The 23,361-nt window shown below is 43.5% G+C and overlaps 1 protein-coding gene across 1 annotated transcript in view; it reads left to right on the top strand.

The window, feature by feature from the left end:
- Positions 1-10,998, top strand: part of LOC144821651 (uncharacterized) — a 57,651-nt gene extending 46,653 nt beyond the window's left edge. The window contains exons 3-4 of the mRNA XM_078678885.1: positions 611-715; positions 2,594-10,998. Coding sequence (XP_078535011.1) covers positions 611-715; positions 2,594-2,763 — 275 coding nt within the window. The 3' untranslated portion in view covers positions 2,764-10,998. The remainder of the gene's footprint in view (positions 1-610; positions 716-2,593) is intronic.
- The last annotated feature ends 12,363 nt before the right edge of the window (positions 10,999-23,361 follow it).

Below are 23,361 nucleotides of genomic sequence, written 5' to 3'. Positions count from 1 at the left end.
AGGAGCTTGAACCGGAGTGGATTGCATGCTCAAGTAAGGTATTCTACGCATGTTTGTTGAGATCAAAAGGCTTTCTTTTACTTTCTCATGCTCTGTCAGTAAATGATGGTCATGTTGGACACCCCAAAGTTGTATCTTCTTCTCGTCTAGGCCTAGTATTATTATTAGCTGCAGTTGATGGTGAATTGATTAACATGCACCACAGCCGGAAGGAAGTAAGAGAAGGAGGAGGACAGCACCAGTACATTTTCTAACCAAGAAGCCCTCATGTCCTTATGGCCAACTGGGCAGACAATCTGACCTTATGTCAGATTGTCTGACCAGTTGGCCACTCTTTTTCTTTTCAAAAACTCAGATTCACCAATAGCTCTAGCTACCGAGTCTAGGCCTTCGGGTTGTCCTCTTCTTGAGAGGCTTTTCAAAAATTGACACCAACAAAATGCTCAACCGGATATTTTATTATTTTTCATTGCCTATACTGTCTACTCTAGGGTCCCCAAATTATAGTGATGTGTGTGGTGTACGTATTGTATTTTTAATCTTGCTAATGAAAAAAATACATAAGGAGGGGCGTATATGGCATGTAAAAAATGTATAATATTTTTTCTAGTTGTACCGACAACCAGTGCCGGGGCCAGCAGGGATGGTGACATCAGCCAGGAGGGAGGCGATGCAGCAGCTGCAGGGGGTGAGCAAGCAGCAGTGGCAGGTGGGGGTAAGTCTTATTGCTTGCTTATAGACAATCACATTTATTCACTCGCTGCAAGGGTGTACACTGTACACTGTACTGTTGAGACTAGGTTGTGAAGAGTTGAAGAAGACAACATTAGCATTATCAGGAGTTGACTAACTAATGACCGCTTCTATCTTCAACTCAGCAGAGAAAGTTTTATGAAGATGACTAAGGGTCAAACAATGATGGATTGATTGAAAAGGGAAATAAGGATGGAAGGAGCAAGGACGGGTGACATGTAATATTTGACTGGCAGAAAAGGAAGCATGGGTGAAGGGGGCCCGGGATGCATATAGGTGGCTGATAGGATACATGGGTGGTTGAAGGATGGGTGAAAGGTGAAAGAAAGGATACCTGCCTGGTTGGATAAAACTGTATGGGTGAAAGGAATCCTCCAGGGGTTTTATGGGTCAAACTCAAAGGCAAGCAAGGACACCTGGGTGGGTAAATGACAAATGTTTGTTGGTAAAAGGTTTGTTGAGAATGATAGCCATGTTTGGATGGATGAATACCTGGATGGTAGTAAATCATATGTAAAGACTGGATGAAGAAAATGTAAAATAAAATTAAACTGTGCCTGTGAAACAAAGCCAAGAGTGAAGAATACAAATAAGGCTAGAAGAACAATGCAATGATAAATGGAAAAATCTTGGGAAAAAGAATAAACAAGGAATGGTTTTTTTTCAAGGATTTTGATTCAAAGGTTTGAGGTTGTATTTCAGACTTCTCCCTTGACTCACAGTACTTTGCAATCACAACATGCATATGTATGTACCCACCCATCATCCATCGCCTCCCTCCGACTCCGAGGCCCACTCCCTCCCTACCCATGTAATTTGTAAGGGTGGGCGTAGTTCACAAAGTAGCGCTATGCGAAGCTAAGCGAAGTGCACTTCGCACTACGCGAACTTCACGTAGCACTACGCGAGCTGCGTAGTAGCATGTTCGCACTGTGCAAGATGCGTTTTCAATGATTGCACAGTGCGGACAAGCATCCGGCACTGTGCAAGCATTGAAAACGGCATCTTGCATAGTGTGAGCTGTAGTTTTCTGCTGCTCGAGGAGATTATTACTCGAGCGGCAGCTTTCTCAACGCGAACAGGTAGTTTCTCATTGAGAGCGGTCGCGAGCATGCACAACCACTCACAATGAGAAACCTGACCTCCTCGCATTGAGAATCTCGCCGGGATATCATTTTGCTTGCTCGCGGTCCCGAACATGACGTTCAGGACCGCGAACAAGCAAAAAATGAGCGCTGCACTACGCTACGCTGCACTACGCATGTTCGCACTGTGCTACGTGCTGCTCTCGTAGTGTGAAGTTGCAAAAACTTCGCAAACTCCGCAAGCGGAGCGTAGTGCTTCGCCCAGGGTTAGTAATTTGACAGTGTCAGCCATGGGTGCTCTATCAGCTGCATGGTAACAATAATAGTACTTGACATCATGTGACATTGTGCAGTATATTATCATTCATATTAGTAATCTTATCATCTGCCTTGTTGTAGTAGTCAGGGTGAAAGTGAAATTCAGCATTTTCCTTTGATGTAACTGATTATGGCCATAGTAGAACAAGAGATAATCTCTCTAGAGTGCAAGCTGAGCTGGCATGCCTACAAGGTTAATTTTCCTAAACAAGAGAGAGAAGAATAGTTGTCTTCACCATAGTACCTAATGCCAGAAAGTGAAACTTTAATCACATCAATATCATTCTTAGGGGCAGAGGAATTGAGGATACCACAAATAATATGTACTGCTAGTGCTACTGTGGCACTATAATTTTATGTGCATAATTTTATATGTTACTGTCTTGCTAAGACTTTTAGTTACAATTGTCTATTTTTAATTGTCTTTCTTGATATAGCTACTCCTTCCCAACCCACCAGGCAGGAGCTAGCAGGCAAGACCCGGCAACGGAAGCTGGAGGCCATCAGAGCAGAATATCGGTGGTTGATGGTCCTGGAAAGGAAAAGGCATCAGCTGCAGCCTCTGGTACGTCATCGTGGTCTGGCAGCCGCCCGTCGCAAGTCTTAAACCACTGCCGCTCCCCCTCTTTTCATGTCGAATCTTTCAGCGCTGCATGCTCCTCAGATTGGCGCGCTTGGAAGCCAGGATCGAGTAGCTTTTCGACCAGCTAGAGAGGAATATGCGGGTCCTAGCCTGCCACTAGATATACCTCTCTTGCCTCTTTTTTAATCTTTTGTTTGGTGCATGGCACCTGTTCGGGAAAGGGTGGGAATGAGGAAGGTGGGGAAAACTTGGGTGTACTGTTTTTCTTTTTGGGACATTTGATTTTTATGGACAATTCTTTGGACTTGCTTTACTGGACATTGGTTGGGGTTAGGGAGAGGGGTGGGTCGAGTGTTGTAGGTTTTTTTCATTCTAGGATATATTTGTTAGGGGAACACATTTATAGTTTTACATCTGATATAAAAGAAAATTGGGGGGTTACTCTTTTATTTCGCACTGTTTCCTTTGCTGCAGGGCAGCAGGCATTGTTTTAAATCTGCTGTTAGTGTAACACATCAACAGATAGATGTGGTACCCTCACTTGTCCTCCTACTATTGTCAGTCTCTCCTCCTAGTCCATGTAGTCTGCAACTAATCTTAACCCCTATGGACTCAGAAGGGGTGTGGGTGTGTGAATTCATTTCCATAGTATTTAGAATATTGCATCTTGAATGGATCACCCATAGTTCTTCTCTCTTACCGGGAAGTGATGGCTGCATGCTGATGGTTTCCCACGGTGCCATGGTGGGGGTGGTAGTAGACAGTAGGAGCATGCTAGCAGAATAGTCGAATGCTACAAGCACCAGATTCTGCAGCGAGGTTCCACTCCCTCCTAGACCAACTCAAACTGTAGGATGAGGAATATTAATTACATTTACAAACTGAGTTAATGCTGTTTTATTTGCAACAAAAATGAGACAGTCACCTGAGGGAGACTAGACAGAGTAGAGTACAACTAGTAGTACACAAGAAGAAGACTACCAAACAAGAAAACATGATAAGCAATACTAAAGTAAAATAAAAAACAAGGAAAAAAATGGTGGGCTAGTACAAGTTACAAACTGAAGTCGACTCAAGCTATGAAGTGGAGTGGACAAGCATAACCTTTAGTTCTGGAAGGATGATGATGCTGTGAATTATGATGGATTATGTTTATCTGAAAAATAGTTGAATATCGCATACTGTCTGTGCATGGGTGGGAAATCTAATATATATATTGCCAGTGTGGGCTATAGTTTTACTTAGCTACCCTTGAGTTGGTGTTGCTTTCACCAGATCCATCCCACCAAGTGTTTTATCAATTAAGTCACATCTCAATAAATCACACAGTTCGGGAAAAAAGGTTTGGGGTTCGATGAATGGATGGGAAGGGGAATTTGAGGCATAGGTTTCACAAAGACAAACACTACTACACAAGGACTACTACACAAGGACAACACATTCATCTTGGGGGCCGACCATCATAAATCTGTGTGGGAGGAAAAGGAAAAGCATGCGTGATGATAAGTAAAAATCAAATTTTCCGTCTGCCCCCAGAGAGACCCAAGTTACATTATGTTCTTGTAGCGGGCTTTGAAAGATAGCAAATAAAATGTAAATATCTGTAGGAGTCAAGTAAACAAACATAAAAAAACATACACAGTTGGTTTCAGTGAATTTGAAAACTTCCATCTTCTTCTGGTGGCATTCTCAAAGTAGTCACAGTCACGCCCACAACCTGAGTCACTCCGAGTATGGCGTACAACTCGGTACCAACATTGTCCCAAGTGAATCCTGACTCAATGCAGTGGATCAGTCTGTAGAAGAACAATTTTGTTATTGAACAAGAAGGGAAAGATTGACTTGACTAAGTCACTTTTTTGTGTGTAGAGTAGACTAGATTTGTGTTTGCAAGCTTTGCATTAACTAAGTGACTGGTCAGGTATGATTCTTAGAGGAGTATAAGTAAGCATAAAACCATAAAAAAAGCAGTGTGGACAGTGTAGTGTGAACCCAGTGTAGGAATCTCGCTATCCGATCTTTCAAAGGGGAAGGATAAAAAATAACCTTCAGGGCAAAATTATTGATCAGCCGTCGGTAGGCCACCACAACATTGTAAATCTCAATCATCATTACTAACACATTATGCGTAAAAAACAATGACATAGTCTCATCCTGCCTGCTGCCACCACATGAATCATCTCTTCTTCTCAAGTCTGACCTCAAGTTGACAGACACATGATAATGATGACATATCATCATTCACAAGATGACATCACAGCAAACAGTAATCACTCAGCATGTAATGCATGCCATCATTTACTTGTGTACTTCCGGTGTACTCACCGAGATCTATTGGTGGCACATTGCAGAATGCAGATCATCCATTTCTTCGCTGTAAATCTAATTATTGATAATGTCCTAGGTAGGACAGTCCCTCTAGGCTAGGAGGAAATGATAGATAGATAGTTAGTGCCCAGGGTTGGAGGCAGAGGCAGGCACACATTTGTTTGCATTCTCCATCCAATGTATGGCTTGAGGGAAATGGCTTTAGGGCAAGTCAGGACTTCTTCCCTGCAAATAGTTGCAACTCAAAACTGGCAATAAAATTTGTCTAAGAGTAAGACGGTGAGGATGGATTGGTAAACCAGACACACACAAATAATAAAGTAAATAATGTTCCTTAGCTATACCTTTTTGTTTTTAAACATCAAAGAAGGAAAGTAAATAGAAAGCCTAGTTGTCAAGGACGTAGAGCTCGTCCTAAAATTCTGGTGGTTCGCCCAGGAATAGGTCATCTAACACACTATGTCCATGATCTGAGTTGCTGTCATCATTTTCCCACTGTGGTACTTCATGTATGGTGTAATCCGGTGGCATAAAGTGCTGATTCATTTAACCACTCCACATTTTGGGGCGAGAGGCTGGTCCTTCTCACTGTCAGAATGGCAACAGCAGCACTGAAAACACGCTCAGCAGAGAAATTTGCTAATGGGAAAGCCAGATAGTTTATCGACAGCCTGCTGAGCACTGGCCATTGGTGCCTTTTCCCATACCAATACAGCAATGCGTTTTGATCAAAGTAGACCTCTGTTGCGTCATCCAGATAGGCCTGGACCATCCGCTTAATAGTCATGGGTGCTCCGCTTTGCTCATCCTCTTTTGCCTTTGCCTCAATATTGGACTTAAGCCCTGCCAGTAGAAACCATTCCTTTGCAGATTGTGGGGCTGATGCTCCTGCTCCTGTTCTTGTTGATGTTGTTCTTACTGTTGTTGGTGGTTTGCCTGCTATTAAAAATGTCAAAAGCTTGTTTAAGCAATTCCAGCACATTGTGTGTAGTGCAAAAACAACAACTCTGGCGAAATAGGACCGGCTGGCAACCTTCCATTTCAAACAGATGGCTGCCACAAATTCAAGAAAACCCACCCCTTACAGAAAGGAACAAGGGAAGAGATACAGTGCTAATATTTTAGCCTGCTTCTCGTTGTGCAAATGTGCCATTGGGTGGTTGCATTCCTACTGCCCCTCCGGCCTAAACTTGCCGAGAATGGTAGTCTTTTATGGTGCCATTAGTGTAGGTGACTTCATGAGACCAGATATTGTTAGAATCAATGCGCATTTTTTCGTTGCGGCAGTCACTGTACTCTCTTGCCTTGGACCTCTTGGTGTCTCGACATGACCCTTGTGCCATTGCGATGTTACTGATGAAGATGTGGGTGATACCTATGCGCTGCTGGGGACAGGGCTGCTTAATGTACCAGAGAAAATGTGTCCCTCTTCTTCACCTCCCACCGTGATTGGATCTTTACCCCTCCACAAACAACACTGGCAGTTTTTTGGCTGCTACGGTGCATCTCCCACTTGATTAAGTGGTGTTTTCTCAGATGGATTGTTTGACCTCCGGTACCATAGTTTGTACCAAGCTAATCCAGACTAACCCTTGCTCCGCAAATGGAGCATATAGCAATGTTCAGCTCCTTCCTGCTAACCGAAAAGTCCCAAACTAGGGAGGTCAACTTTCTGATGCTGCTGGTGCCACTTGCAATGCCGGATCAATTGGTGGGTGGGCATGATGTTTGACTCTCTGCATTACCTACTTCTACTGAAGTGGTTGTGTTGGATGTAGGTAGTTGCCAGGACTTTGTAAATATGGCAGCTGGTGGTGGTGTTGGTGGTATCTGTGTTGGTGGTATCTGTGCCGCATCCCTCACAGCAATTTGGGATGGGGTAGTGTTGGTCTCTACTGGGGCGGGCCTAACATCTATGATGACTGGCTAATAATGATCCTCCTCTTCTACATCTACCTCAATAACTCTAGAGCTTTCTGAAACCTTCCTGTTCCCTAGCCTTGTCTTGTGGGTGCGGCGTGTCTCACTCTCAGACTGAGGCAGGATCCAAGTGATGTCTAGATCAGCAAAAGGGGGGCTTGGAGAAGAAGTGGATGGACTAGCCTCCTTTTCCTTGCTGGGGATCTGAAAATCCTTGGATCTTTCGAAAGAGCAGCTTGCTCTTCTTCCTCAGCAGGAAGCTCTATCTCCGGAACTGACCCTACTTCAGGAGGATCTACTACTATTGGTGGTGATTGCGGCTGTTGTTTCCCACTTATCTGAGTTTCCATTGATTGGGTACTACTTTGTGATAACGATAAATCCATTTCAACGTCACAGCTCGCCGTTGTTGGCGTAATTAGACTAGCTGCCTCTGAGACAGACATGGGCTTGGGCCTAACTTGGTGGGGTGGGTCCGCTGATGCAGGGGAGCTGCTCTCAGCTTTCTCCCTCAACATCGCTGCTGCAGGTGCAATTTTTAGTTTTCCAAAAAAGGTCTTGGGGGACATACCAGTGGTGGTAAGTGTGCCTTCGTCTTCTCACTGGCAACTGGTACTGGTACCTTTCTGTGGGCCATCTTGAGGCTGTCAGTTAGCACGCAGAGGTACTTGTCTTAGATTCGCAAGTTGAAGAGATGTCTGTTGTCACATGTCACGTGACGTCATGTGCAGGTCGCAGGCCTTCTGTCTGGCAGTATAATGGGTGATGATGTCTCCTTCTCTTGTGCACCTAAAAGCAAAAAAGCAAGAAGAACATCAGTGAAACGTGGCATTGTTGTAGTTCAATTACTAGTACAAACAAATATAATATAATTTAGTCTGTAGTCACAATTGTTAGTGTTACCTCAGGTATTAAAAAATTAACAATACAGTGTAACAATTTGTGAGACTTTGACAACAACAAGGGCTTTCATGGTGTACTGTACTGTACAGTACACTCAGGAAAGACAGGAAACAAGAAAAAGAAAACCAAAATTACAAATGTAACTGTGTGGCATTGAGAGCTGCAGCTGACAAATGACGATGGAACAATCCCTAGACGATGAATACTGTTGCTCACGTCATATAGTAGACATGGGGTTAATGGTTCATTGATGCCAAACCATGTTACTTTTGAAACTGAAAAACAAAATGCATTTTTTTTTACTTTTCCAAATGTAAAAAGTATTTGCAAAATTAAAAATATATAAAAGAAACCATTAAACAAATTGGAAAAATTAAAATAAATAGAAATTTAAATAAACAAAAATACAGAAATGTTAAATAACTGAATTTTTGTTAATAAGTAAAAAATAAAAATTATCCTCAAGTGTCAAATTATTAATTTATTAATATGCTATTATCTCATTGATCAACCATCCATGCCAGCATATAGCAAAGGGGCACAATGGCTCAACGCATAAAATGGCTGCCAGCCAGTGCCACATGTGCATCATTAACAAAAACAAGAAAAAGGCATTTGTAAACAAAGAAAAGACTTGCAGGCCTATGTCAAAAGCACACTGGCTGTCTTCACAAAATGCCCAGGCCACAAAAAGAAGCACTAAGCCAAGGGGAACAGAGGGAAGACATGCCAACCTACGGCAAAAGCACACTGACTGGCTTCACAAAATGGCAGCTAGCCTCATGGTCACATCAACAACAACAAGCAGGAGGACTGGAAAACAATGAACACAAGCAGGTCTAAGGACACAGACTTTACAAAATGGCCCCCACCACATCAGGAACCATGGCAAATGAATTGCCTCCTATTGCAATGCAAACACACTCACACACTGGCCAGGCAAAGGAAGCATGCTAAACAACACATCTTTTAGGCAACAATGCCAAAAAACGATAATCCACAGGGCTAAAAAGGTTTGCAAGTTACAACCACACACATCCAACAAAGGCATGAACTCGTAAAAAAGGGAAATACCACATAAAAACACGTTTTGTATTTCAATCCAATGCCATCCATGCCTTAAATGATGTTTAACTTCAACAGACACCATAGACACGGTTGTTTCATGCACCCATGAGTACCTCTGGGCCTACTGGCCGAAAGGCCTACTGGCATACTACTGAGCTGCATAGTGAATTAAATAAAAATTGCAAATTGATTTCAAAAGTTGGAGAAAATTTAATAAATTGTTTATAAAAGAACACAAATTACTTATAACGAAACAACTAGGCCCCCACTGAAACTACAGGCCACCCACCACATTATATTTTAAAAAATCAATGACAAGTACAAATAAATGTAGGTGCATGGCCTAATCAAACAAACAACAGCAGTTTTCCAACTTACTTGTGAAATTTCAAATTCAAAGTCCTCAAATCCAATGATATATTATGCAGCAGACACAAAGAGTGATCCTTTCAGCTCTAAATCCAAATGAAGAGTGACTAGGAGATGTACAAAGCACTGAGAGGAGCCTGCTTGACAGGAACAGGAAGTTGGAGACGCTGGGGCACTTCCTTCCTCTTCAAAATAAAAGTATAAAAAGACTCCTTACACAAAAAGGTATAGCCAAATGTTAATTTGAGGAGCTTTTTTACTCGAAAACATCATTTCGAGAAGGTTTGCATGCTGCTCGGGAAGAGAACCTTCTCCAAATTGCAGTTGTGGTAGAACCTGCGCATTCGGGATCACGTTCTTCACAAAACCCCACTGGCGTGCTCGAATGACATGTTGGCGACCGCTGGGCCATGCAGCCACCTAGCAAATCTTGTGGTGCTCACGAACAGCTTGGAAATCTCGTTGGCGATAGCGGACACTCAGTAAGTCGCTCCTGTGCACGTGAAAATGCATTTTGGGTGCACCAACAAAAAAAAACGCCTCTTCTCCGTTGCAGAGTATATCTGCAACTCAATGTTCTACTCGGAATGCGGAGTTGCTTGAGAGAGTGGCAGGGACAGGTGCATGCCTTTGATACAGACAGAGAGGGTAGAGGCCTGCAGGTCAAGATGTTTTTCCACACAAGGGATTCAGAACTATAGGAGGAATGGCAAGGCAGTAGTGGCGAGTGAAGCCAAGATGACCATTGATTCTGCAACTGGGTATTTGTCTGGATTTCACGGTGACTTGGTTGTTCAAGGGATGGTGTAACAAGTGTGTTAAAGTATATGTTGTCATGCATAAAACAATAAACAAGTATTAAAAATTAATAATGATGTATTTACTAGAAATTCACTGAAAAAGCAAAAAGGTAAAGTAACTTTATATTAAGCTGTGATGAAAAGATCTGTTTTTTTAACATAGTAATTCACTGAAAAAAACTAAAGTTAAGGTACAATTATAGTTCAGCAAATTTTTTAATGACAACATTAATGTTTTTTGCACAAGAAAAACACAGACATTCAACAGCTATAGTTAGCAGCACAAACTATCACTTATGCCCCTGCTATGCACTGCTTATGACCTCAATATGACATCACTCATGACAGATTTTGTGACTTAATTAATGAGATCACTCATGACATCTGAAATGACATATTTGATTACATAGATGTGAAGACCCCTCCACAGGCCTCTACAGGCCTGGGGGACCCCTTCCCTCATGGTAAATTTACTTTAAATGGGATGGGGGTGCATGCCCCTTCCCATGCCAATATCCACCCTGGGGACCCCATCCCACTAGGTCTGTACTGTGCGAGTGCCTGAGGAGCCTACCCTCGGAAGACTGTTGTTCCCTGTCCAGGAGAGTTCAGGGATACCCTGAACACAATCTCCCAGGCAGTAAACTCAACTTTGCCTCCTCCAAGTGGGAACAGTAACAAATGGTGTTCCTGCTAGTGTGTGAGCAAAGGAAACATGCTGGCTCCCTGCAGTACCCAGTATGGTGCTGTTCATGGAACCGGCTGGGGGCCTTGGGTCTCCCCCCAACAGAACCAGCAGTGTGGGTGCTCTGGATGGGCACTAGGTACCCACCAGAATTGTTTTTAGGGCAAGCTCCTGCCAGGGATGCCAGCTGGGTCGGGGGGGGGGGGGTCACTGGGGCTCTTTCTGCAACCCCTCAAGAAAGTTTTGTTGTGAGTTTTTGTTCTTGGTGTTATCCCCAGAAGTAACTGAGGCACCACCAAGCATTTTTTAATATGATTTGGGGCTGCAGGAAGGGGTGTGTGATGGTACAACGCGGTATAAAACACCTCAGACCATCACAACGCAGGTTTTACAACGCAAGTCGTGACCACGACTTGCGCTGTAGGGTGCTTCACGGTGACCTGGTTGTTCAAGGGATTGTGTAACAAGTGTGTTAAAGTATATGTTGTCATGCATAAAACAATAAACAAGTATTAAAAAGTAATAATGATGTATTTACTAGAAATTCACTGAAAAAGCCAAAAGGTAAAGTAACTTTATATTAAGGTGTGATGAAAAGATCTAGTTTTTTTAACATAGTAATTCACTGAAAAAAACCTAAAGTTAAGGTACAATTATAGTTCAGCTAATTTGTTAATGACAACATTAATGTTTTTTGCACAAGAAAAACACAGACATTCAACAGCTATAGTTAGCAGCACAAACTATCACTTATGCCCCTGCTATACACTGCTTATGACCTCAATATGATATCACTCATGACAGATTCTGTGACTTAATTAATGAGATCACACATGACATCTGAAATGACATATTTGATTACATAGATGTGAGGACCCCTCCACATGCCTCTACAGGCCTGGGGGACCCGTTCCCTCATGGTAAAAATACTTTAAAGGGGGGGTGCATGCCCCTTCCCATGCCAATATCCACCCCGGGGACCCCATCCCACTAGGTCTGTACTGTGCGAGTTCCTGAAGAGCCCACCCCCGGAAGACTGTTGTTCCCTGTCCAGGAGAGTGCAGGGATACCCTGAACACACTCTCCCAGGCAGTAAACTCAACTTTGCCTCCTCCTAATGGGAACAGTAACAAATGGTGTTCCTGCTAGTGTGTGAGCAAAGGAAACATGCTGGCTCCCTGCAGCACCCAGTATGGTGCTGTTCAGGGAACCGGCTGGGGGCCTTGGGACTCCCCCTAACATAACCAGCAGTGTGGGTGCTCTGGATGGGCACTAGGTACCCACCAGAATTGTTTTTAAGGCCAGCTCCTGCCAGGGATGCCAGCTGGGTCGGGGGGGGGGGGGGGTCACTGGGGCTCTTTCTGCAACCCCTCAAGAAAGTTTTGTTGTGTGTTTATTTTCTTGGTGGTATCCCCAGAAGTAACTGAGGCACCACCAAGCATTTATTAATATGATTTGGGGCCGCAGGAAGGGATGTATGATGGTACAACGCAGTATAAAACACCGCAGACCATCACAACACATGTTTTACAACGCAAGTCGTTACCACGACTTGCGCTGTAGGGTGCTGGACTTAGGAATAGTAAGATTTACTATTCCAACACCAGCCTACGTACAGTAGGGAATGTGCTGGAATAGTAAATCTACTATTCCTTAGCCTAGTGCGCCCACCAGCGCAAGTCGTGGTAACGACTTGCATTGTGAAACCCACGTTGTAATGGCACTGCGGTGTCATTACCGCTTTGTAAAGGATGTTCCCCGCAGGAAGTGCAGCAGCCACCCCCCCCCAACAACATACACAAAAATTCAGGAAGTGGCCTTGGTTATTTAATGAATGACCCCAGGAGAACATAACATATTCTTCAAAACACTCTTATTTGAAGCTCTATGCTCTTCAGCTGAAGTGCAAGACCCTCTTCTGGTTGTTTTTATGATTGCATTTTATGGAGTTAAAAAGTAATAAGAAAGACTCAGACACATGTTTATTACATTCTTTTTTAAGTCTCTGAGTATTTCTTTCAAAAAGTTTCAGCCCACAAAATGCAATCATAAAAACTATGTTAAAAGAAAAACTCACAGAGATTTTGATGAGACTTTTTTCATTTAAATTCTGTTAAATATTTTTATCATGATTTTATAATGATAAGAGTTATTAAACATTGCACTGTGTGAATTACTAAAATATACATTTGATAAAAAATATTACTGATTTTTGGACAATGATGATAGATCTGCCGTGTATATATTGATATGGTCTTTCCTTATTAAAGCCAATAGGCCCACTTTTTATATTTTTGTGTTGTGACCCTTTGACAAAGTCAGTAAGTCTGTCTGAGTGCTGCCAGCATCTGCAAGACCAACAGAACGCTGCACCTACCAGAAGGCCGTGTGCTGCAGGAGGTAAGGTGGTTGTAGGGAGTTGGGCGCAGTGCCTGGCTGCAGGCTGCACACAGTGGGGGTAGGGTGTTTGTAGGGGGTTGAGTGCAGGTCCTAGCCAGGCCTGTGGGCAAACCCACTCTGCACATGGCCAAAGGCTGTGCATTTTGGGGGTTGGCTGCCTGCGGGGATTACCAGGCCTCGCTGTGACAACACATGCAGCCAATCCCATGCCGGAAACCACTGAAGGCATGAGGTTGGCTTTATATGCGATAAAATATTACTTCAAGTTAAGAAAAGAAATCTAGTGCAAAACAGCAAAGGCTAAAGTAAGGTAATAGTTAAGTGAAAACTTCAGTCGCAACGCAATGGTTTAAAATAAAGAAAACATTCAAGTTTATCAGCTCATGGTCTAAGCAAATATAACTCACGCCTTCGCCATGCAGTGCTTAAGACCTCACATTTTACAATACTCATTACATGTTCACTGACATCATTGATAGCATTGCAGAGGGCAACTGAACTGACATCCTAAATGACTGCACTGTGCACAGTGGGAATGTGAGTTATAGGTATTATAGGGCAAGAGTTATGGTTACTTGAGATAACTATAAATGACAAATGCAACTGTACTTTTTAGTTTAATATGTTAGGTGGTCACTGAAATTTTTACCTAACTATAACATTACATCCTTTTTTTCAGTGAATAATTATATACATATATATATGAGCACACACACAATTATAAAAATGTTGTTTGGTGTGGAATTAACTTACATTTAAATGTTGACTTTATAAATAATTGTTTAATGTTTAAGATATTCATGAAATGATGTTAGGAATGTTTGATATTTCATTAATTATTACATTTAAATATCTTGGTTGAATGAATGATCAGTGTGTGTTTTGACATGTATTTTTTGTTTGTTATACAAATATGTTTGTTATCAACTAAATGTTTATTTCTTTACTGATTAGTTAAAAATATTTTAATTTTTTTAAGGTAAATGATTCGTATATCACAGTTTTTTCTATTTTTAGACAATACATGTTTTAAACATTACATTTGTTTTTCAATTCATGCATTTTTTTTTACATTTAGGGGCATATTCTTAAGAACATGTGAAAATCATCGCAAATTTTGCTTAACGCAACTTTGCATATCGCAGTCTATCGTAAGAAAATAACACAGTCTTAACGTCCAATTCCCAACCCGGCGGCACCATGCGAACGCATCAAATGACCACGTAAAAATCAACACGACAAACAAAAAATGTGAAACAGGATGTATGTCAGTACAACGCGATCTTTTAGATCGCCGTACATGACAACGCTGCTATTACAACGCCTTGCGATGTATGGCGTGGATTGTGGAATATTATATTTTTCTATTCCAACACCAGTCCACGTAACAGTAGGGAATATAAAATTACCATATTCCTTATACAACAGCGCCATCCAGCGCAAGTCGTAGTAACGACTTGCGCAGTAATGGCATCGTTGAAAAGGCAATGCGGTGTAAATACTGCGTTGTAAATGATGTTCCCCGTGAAACACAAAGGCCAAAAAAGTTGCGATGCCCCAAAGCGCGATACCAAAATCAGCAAACAACAGCGAAATGCCTGCAATTCCCATGCATCATGCTGGACAATGCACTATAAAAGCAACAAAAAAACACACCAAACCAAATCAAAATCAAACTGCGTAGCACCATGGATGCACCCAGACCAAGTGCAGAAGACAAGCCGAACCCAACAAGCTCCACGGAGGACCAGCCAGGAACCCCGTGTTCGGGGAAGGGCAAGAAGAAGAGGAAGAGGAAGATGGGATCAGTCTGCAGGAAGACCAGATCATCGTCACGGAGGTGATAGAACACTACCAACAACTGTTCATCACCTCCACTGCGGCACTGGCACCCCAAACAGAAATATGGCAGATCATTGTCAACAATGTCAATGCAGTCGGAGTGTCGAGGAGGTCAATGGCGGAGGTGAAGAGGCACTGGCATGATGTGCAAAACCAGACCAAACAGAAACTCACCACCAACAGGAAGGCAGCAACGGCGACTGGAGGTGGGAGTCCTGCGCCACAAGAGGAGCTGGATGAGCTGGAGGAAATAATGGCCACAGCCACCAGTGTGGAGACGGTGATAGGAGTTGGGGGTCTGGACACAGCTTGATATGACCTGACCCAACATCAACAGGGTGAGTAGTGACCAGGGACTGGGGGGATGGGGGAGATCGGGCACAATGGCACACATGCACAATCATGTGTAGCACACTGCACACCCACAATGATTGTGGAACATATTCCGGATACCCTTGGCACACTGCAGTAAACATACAAACACCACGTAGGCCCCCGTCCACCATGTGCACATATGCGCCCCCTCCAAATCACCAACGACACAACCTCATGCACAAAAAACAAAAAAACAGCAGCTGTGTGAGCCACACTGACTGTGCAAGTGACACTGAATGCCCGATTGCATGGCTGCAGCCAAAATACATGACATGGTGCACGATTCGACATGGAGGTGGCCCAGTGTGGATCACATCCGTAAAGTAGCAGGTCACACTCTAACACATCCATGTGCACCCACAACCCATGCCGTCCAATACACGCAGCAGACACACAATGCACAAGACAACAAAATCTGTCCAAGAGCACAAATGACCCAAGTCGCAAACATTTCAGCCCCCAAAAAGCACACAATTCAAAGGCACACCGCCTCAAAGGGACAAAGGTCCAAGAAATCAGAGCTGCAGGGGCGAGTCTCCCACAATACAACACACACATATAGCAATCTCAGCACATTAAAAATGACGGCAATGTGGTACAAAGTGCAACACCTGCACCACAGGACAGAGGACACATCAGGTTCTGTTTGTGCATAATAACTGGCCACTCACATCTGGCATTGCCTGACACTTTGTGATGATAATGTATGAGTAAAACACACATCGTCATGTAGTCAAAAATACCACTGTATGCCATCAAATAGCCAGCTCCACTAAAACAGTCAGAATGTACATTGTCATGCAGTCTGTATGTAAACATCTGCAAAGCATCAACATACTTAGGATACTCTGTCAACCTGCATCTCCCCTTTACATTGCATAGGGACAATCAACACCTACTGTAGTGCAGACCACAAATCTCATATGTTCAGACACCCTCCAATGGATAATGGACAGCCTCCGCTCCCCAGCCCCAGGAGTAGGGCAGCCCAGCTGCCTCGAGGTGACCCCACCACCTGCACAGACCACACAGCAGGAAACACACACCACCACTGCTGTCTCCCAGGACCTCCCGAACAACACATGGAATTTCAACGTCATGTGTTGGTTTGCCAGTAGGAGATGGCTGATCAGCTGCGGGTGGGTTTTGAGCTTGTGGCAGCCAAACTCAATGCCATACGTGGGTGCCTGAGTCCCATCAGGGACCACTTACAATCCCTAATGAACACCCACTGTCCTTACCATGCTCCCCGACAATCCATGGCTGACTTCGCTGGGGCAATTACTCGGATACAAGAAGTGTCTAGTCAGACAGGCACCAGCGATGACAGCACAGAGTTGGCACAGATGCGCAGGACAAAGGAGACCATGGAGCAGATGCAGGCTAGAAGTATGGCTGCCACAGCTAAACACCAGTGAGATGTACATGGGATCTTCCATTCCTTCAATTTCCTCATATTGCCAGTGCTGCCACTGATCCTCTCCCAGATAACTGCTGTGGGAACTTTGACATACACATCTCTGACCCCTGATGTGCCAGTAGCACACAGTGATGCAGTCCTATCACCTTCCCACCCTAATGTGTCAGTAGCACACAGTGATGCAGCCCTATCACCTTCGCACCCTGATATGTCATAGGCACAAGGTAATGCAGCCATTACACCACCACACACACCGGACACACTGGACACAGAACTCGTATCAGTGGAGCAAAATGCGGATGTTAATTACTGTGTGAGGAAGGAGGTAGTAGCATTCATCACCGCCATATGTCCTGTCCATGCCTGGATCAGCCCTATGCATCATGCCCTGGGACAACACCTCCCACTGACTCCTGGAACACTCTGCGACATTCACCTGGACCCCAACATGGACTGCCATATCTTCACTGCTTGACAATGACACAGCAAGCAATGCTGCAGCAGACTGCACTCTCCCTCCTCCAATTCACTTTTCAATCCCCAAATGACTCTTGTTGGCCCACCACTGGGCTACCATTTAATGTGGGTGTGGCATGGCCATGTACAGCTCCAGCTCCGGCATTCACCAGAATGTGAATAAAACATTTGAAATCTCACAGATATGACATGACTATGTTCACTCAAGTATGAAAGTATGTATGGATGAAGGGACAATGATTGCACAAGAAGGTACACCCTGGTAAATGACATCAATGCACATGTTTGAGCCTGAGACACATGGCCAATTAGATGACTTGGAAGGTGTGCACTAGCTATGGCCTCATTGCACATGAATAACAATCTCGCAATACCCCAACGTAGCCACACATTTTTGTATTGAATAGGGATGTGTGTAGAAATGACCAAATCGGTAGCAGGCCAGAAGTGGTGTCCTACATCACATGTGACAATACAACTTCACTTTACATACCTACTCACACACATCTGTATGAACACATTCTGTTTTGATTTACAACATTGCTCCACATGGTCAGAGGTTGGACACCATACTCACATTGCTGAAGACACATAAGTGCACAGGTCTGCCAGCAACTATCCCAAAACAAAGTCTGGCTCACAGAGGTGGAGCTGTCAAAAGGGACCCACCACCATTGTATATGTGTCAGTCAGTCCCTCCCTGTGTAAGTATGATGCTCTTTGTAGCACACAATTTGTCAATCTAATCAACATTCATCACAGTTAGACACCAGTGAAGTTGCATATACTTTATTGGCATGAGCGTGGCAGTACGGACAATGCAACGGCCACAGCATGCAGAAAAATGCTTAAGACCCTTATCCGCAGCATTGGAAAATTTCGAGGTGCAAGGAATGGGGAGGCAAAAATGTACACAAAATCATTACCGATGGCAACGGTCTCAGCCCACCTTGACTTCCTGGACTAGTCATGTGATGTTTGGCGTCTGCTCATTGCCCCGTGTGAGGGGACACGACTCACAGCTCATGGGATCTGCATAGTGCTGTGCCACGGACTGCGCCGACTGCTCTGCTGACAGTGATCAGGTGAAAGGGTCTGACAAGGTCACATGTTGTGCTACATTGCCATCTGTGTACTCTCCCCCCAGCAGTATGTCGAAATTGGAAACGTTTCCAAACTAGCGTTGTGCTGCTCCGACCATGGAACTGCATCACCTTGCACAGGTGTGTGTACACACGCGTAGTTCCACGAACATGCATTCTGAGTCCAGACGAAGGCAGACATGTCAACAGTTGTGGTGGGATATGTGAGCATTCCCCATGATGCTGAGACCTGTGCTGTGGGTGACAATCCAATGTGGTTGCAGGAACATAGTTACTCGTCCATGAATGCGAGGGCAGCTTCATAGGCAATGTGTTCCAATAGTACGTCGTTGTCGGGTTCAAGGAACACCAGGGTGAGCCAATCCATTAACTGGTCCTGGCAGATGTGCTCAGTCCACTCTATTTCCCCAATCCACCACACAGCTCAATAGGGGAGTGCCTCGATGTGGTCACTGCATACGAGGAGTTGTGCAATCTCCCATACACAACTGCCAGCACATACGCCAAAGATCAGTGCATCCCATGCACGGCTATACCGGTGACACTCCTGTTCATGGGCCAACAGGGGGCGCTCTGTCAGGTCATAATCCAATTCAGCTACCGTTGCGTTGGATAGGCAGACCTCCATGGGCCCCTCAAATGTGCATGATCGACAGTGGAACCAGGGCTGGACGAAGTTGACGTAGGCAAGATGGAAACTCAGACAGTAACTGATTCGCAACACTGCCATTGGCACAGATCCCAATAGATGCAGCATTCGTGCACGGTACAGTTCCACATGACAGGGTTTTTGCATGTGCCCAGGAATGCCTGCCATTGCGTTTGTTGGTCTCGTAGCACCGGCACTCCTCAGTCGGAGACGTCAGAGGCTGGTATGGTATCTGATGAAGGGTGTGCCAGCCGCATTCAGGACCAAGGTCGGATGTTTGGTTGGCCTTCCTCCTTGTGTATTGAGACAAAGGAGCTTTCATACCTAGTTTTAGTCTGACTACTGCTTGCAATTTCGAGACACGCGCAGCTGTTGGCATGTTTGCATGTGCCAAGGACCCGATTTGCCTTGCGCTCCTTGTTCAGCCTCTCTCTTTCTTTCTCTCTCTTTCTTTCTCTCTCTCTCTTTTTCTCTCTCCCTGTCCTTTGATGAGTGCCTGACACACCTTCTTATCTTGGATATTGTCTTGCAGGCTGTGACTCACAGATTGTCCAGGGATGCCCCGCCATGACTCTTCAAAATAGTTGTTTGGAGACAAGTTAGAATGTGTTATTTTGTTTGGTCTTTCAATGGTGAATGAATGAATCAGGATTTCTGTACTCACATGTATGTTGATTGTTGTAATTGTGCGACATCAGGCGGGTGCTTTTGGTCATGTTTTCTTGTCGGTACTGTGCAGTATATTGGTCCGGGGCAGGTGGGGGTGCCTGAGGTAGGGCCCGGGGGGGTGGGGGTGGGTCCTTGGGGTGGTGGCGGTTGGTGTTGTGGCCCTCTTGGGTGTCCAGCCTGCATGTTCAGTGGCTCCATGGCATCTGTTGTTCTTCAGGTGTGGCTCTGGGCTGGGCTCTCTTTGGTGGTGCAAATTGTCGTCCTAATTTGATGCTGCTGACTCGCCTTATCGCATGTTTTGTGATCTTATCGCCGATCTGGCTGGTTGTTGAGAATGTTGTAGAGTGGTGTTGTAGCGGCTTTTTGCACAGGAACGCCTACTCTGCATCTCATTAGCGATAGTTGCCGGGGTCGTCTGTGGCAATGTTTTTCGCTGCTGCTATCGCGGGTAAACTGGTGATGTCACCTGTTAGCACCTGCTTTTGAATGGAGTGATAAATTTATCACGACTTTGGCTGCGATAAACTGCTGATAACTCGGCGACAGTTCCTTGAGAATATGCCCCTTAGTTTTTAAAAGTATACATTATTATTTTTTAATTATGTCTAAAAAACACGTTTTTTATGTATGCATAAAAAAGTATATTTAAAAGATGTTTTTTAGTTTTAATAATGACTAAAATGTAATTTTGGTAATTAAATTGATTAAAAATATATTTCCTTTTACTACATTATATATTAATAATATTTTAGTACTGTGTATTCTTGATATAACTATTGTGGTTAAATCTAAATTTAATTTTAAATTTGTGTGTTATTGTACTCAACATTTTGGTTGTATATATTTACAAGTTTCTATATTTTTGCATGTTTATATTTTTACATTGTGTATTTTGGTCATTCATTTTATTTTGCTCACCAGTAAGGCATTTATCTAGTTCCATCATCTGATAATCTTATCTCAAGCGTTTCCTTTAAATCCTGTCATGGCTGATAATAAATTGGCCATCTTCAAGATCAAGTGCTTACCCTATTCTTTATCTGATTCAGAATCTGGCTTTTTTATCATGTGCTGCAGGGCATCGGAACAAATAAATACAAATGTTTAACTTTACTGCCATTACCTCCAAAGAGCCATTTGACTGACTTCACTTGATAAATCTAGTTCTGCGTATTGACATTTATCATGCTCTATCTTGTGTGAGATGAAATAGAAATATTTGCCTATGCCTCCGAACTAATTAGGGTACACACTGATTCATGTACGAGTAAACCACAATTTATTAGTTTACCCAAACAACAGTTTATGTCTTTCAATTTTTACTCAATTTACAAAAAAAGATATTCAGAAAAACAGACCTAAGACCACTATCAACCTCATGTCTTAGCCATATACAATTTCGAAAAAAACAGTTTATCCATATATACAGTGAAACAAACAGATACTTGACGTTTTAACAAAAAGTGACTTTTTACCATAAATACATATCACCATGAATACATTTATATAACATGGACAAATTGACCATACACATTTGTGAATAATGAAGAACTTTTTACCAACAATCACAAATAACGGGAGAAAAAAGAGAAAAGAGTGTTTTTCAAAACGAATTCAACTCCCAAGACCTGAACAAGAAACAATTAGTTAAATTTCAGGAACATTGCCCATTTTTGCATCATTAACATTGGCCAACTGGCCAGTGAAAAAGAAAAGGGGGGTGCCGACGCGTTTCGAATCCTGATTAGTGACTTGCAGGATTCTCGTCAGGGCAGTATGATTCTAGTCCATGGGAACTGTTTAAAATAAAGAACAAAACAGAGTGTTTACTAAAAAGTGGGTCCTCTAGCCACTACTCTCAGAACTCAGTGAGTGATAGAATAAAGCGTACCTTGTGTTATTCCTGCCCACAGTCACTCCTGTTTGCATGGGAATGTCGTCTATGCCGTGGGGTTTACGCTGCAACAGAGTAAGGAGTGAGTCAAGTCTGGCGGGGGTGGAGGCCCTATTTACACATGGATGTTAAAAGGTTTGTTTGTTACCTGCGTTATTCTTGGAACCTTTGGCAAACTGTGCCGGTGTCTTTCAACACTTATGGTTGTGCTCATTTAATTTCTGAAACAAGTAGACAAAAAGAAGCGCGTGTTTTAATGCACTGCTCACTCGGTGACGCGCTAGTGATCCGCTAGTGATCATGGCCATTGATAGATGACTTACTTGAACACTGATCCGCGGTGGCGGCAATGGGGGTTCTGGTTCTAAAACCGTGTTTGCCCAACAATGTTTCACTTCGCAAATCTAAGGGGGTAAGGAGAGGAAAGTGTTAGCGCCCTGTTGCGCTAATTCTGTGTGCTTGCAACCTGCAATGATGGCAGATCTGATTACCGGCGGGCTCCTAGCTTACCGCAATTGTCCGTAAACCTCCACTCCGTGTACTTGCTCCAGACCGACAGACAAAGGTATGTGGGTGTCCGTGGCATTGCCGGTTTAGAAAATCACGGACCATGTGATTCGTCTGGGGCCAATCAGAATTGAGAACAGATACTAGTGCTCTCTGGGACCTGTAGTTTCAAAAAAACAGTCGATTGTTTTTTCTCTGTTTCTTTCACTGAAACTATTCAGAACAGATTCTGATGCACTCTGGGACGTATAGTTTCAATGAAACGGGCGATTGTTTAATCATGCCCTGTTTATTTCACTGAGACTATTCAGACCCTTATTCACACTGTCAAACTTGAGGATTAAATAAGCCTCCTTGCGCAACAACATTGCGTCCACGTCTTGAAAATGTTTAGGGTCAATCCATGCCAGTGTGGTCCATTTGAAGTCATTCTCAGAATGATCGTTACTGATAAAATGTTCCACCATGGGGGCGGTCAAGACTTTTTTCTTTAGACGGGATCGATGCTGGGTAATCCGAGCGTTAATGGGCTGGTTTGTTTTGCCTATATACACTCTGTTGCATGGGCAAACCACCGCATAGACGACATTGCGAGTCTTGCAATTAGTGAAGCATTCATGCTTCCACCTGATGCCATTATTCATGAATGTATCACCTTGTAGCGTACTGGAACACGACACGCAGTTGCCACATTTGTGGTGCCCGCATATTGGTTTCAGCTTCCACTGTGCGACAAGATCACTTTTGGGTAATGGGATATGACTGTCCGCTTTAATCAATTGTTGCCCTATGCTTCTATTCTTGCGCATAGCGAAGATGGGTTTGGAGAGGGGATGCTCCAAAGTCTCAAGCAGGTGCCAATTCTTCCGAATTATATTCTTGAATTGATTTGTGTGTTGGCCAAATGTTGTGACGCAAACCAATTGTTCCAAATCTTTCTTTTCTTTCTTTATAAATAATGTTTCTCTTGGAGTGAATTTGGCCCTGTTTTTCGAATGTTTTAACAGTTTTTTTGGGTACCCTCTTTCTGCCATCTCTCTGCAGAATCTTGTTGCATGACAGTCAAAATCACATAGATTCGTACAATTTCGCCTGATCCTCAATAGTTGCCCGTAGGGCAAGTTGTTTTTTAGTGATTGAGGATGCGAACTAGTATAGTGCAAGATTGTGTTCCGGTCAGTTTCCTTCTTATGCAAGGAAGTCGTCAACTTGG

Source organism: Lissotriton helveticus, chromosome 1_1 (genome assembly GCF_964261635.1).
Source record: "Lissotriton helveticus chromosome 1_1, aLisHel1.1, whole genome shotgun sequence".
Classification (NCBI taxonomy): domain Eukaryota; kingdom Metazoa; phylum Chordata; class Amphibia; order Caudata; family Salamandridae; genus Lissotriton; species Lissotriton helveticus.
Note: the sequence above shows the minus strand (reverse complement) of the source record. Positions and strands in the feature narration are given on the sequence as shown.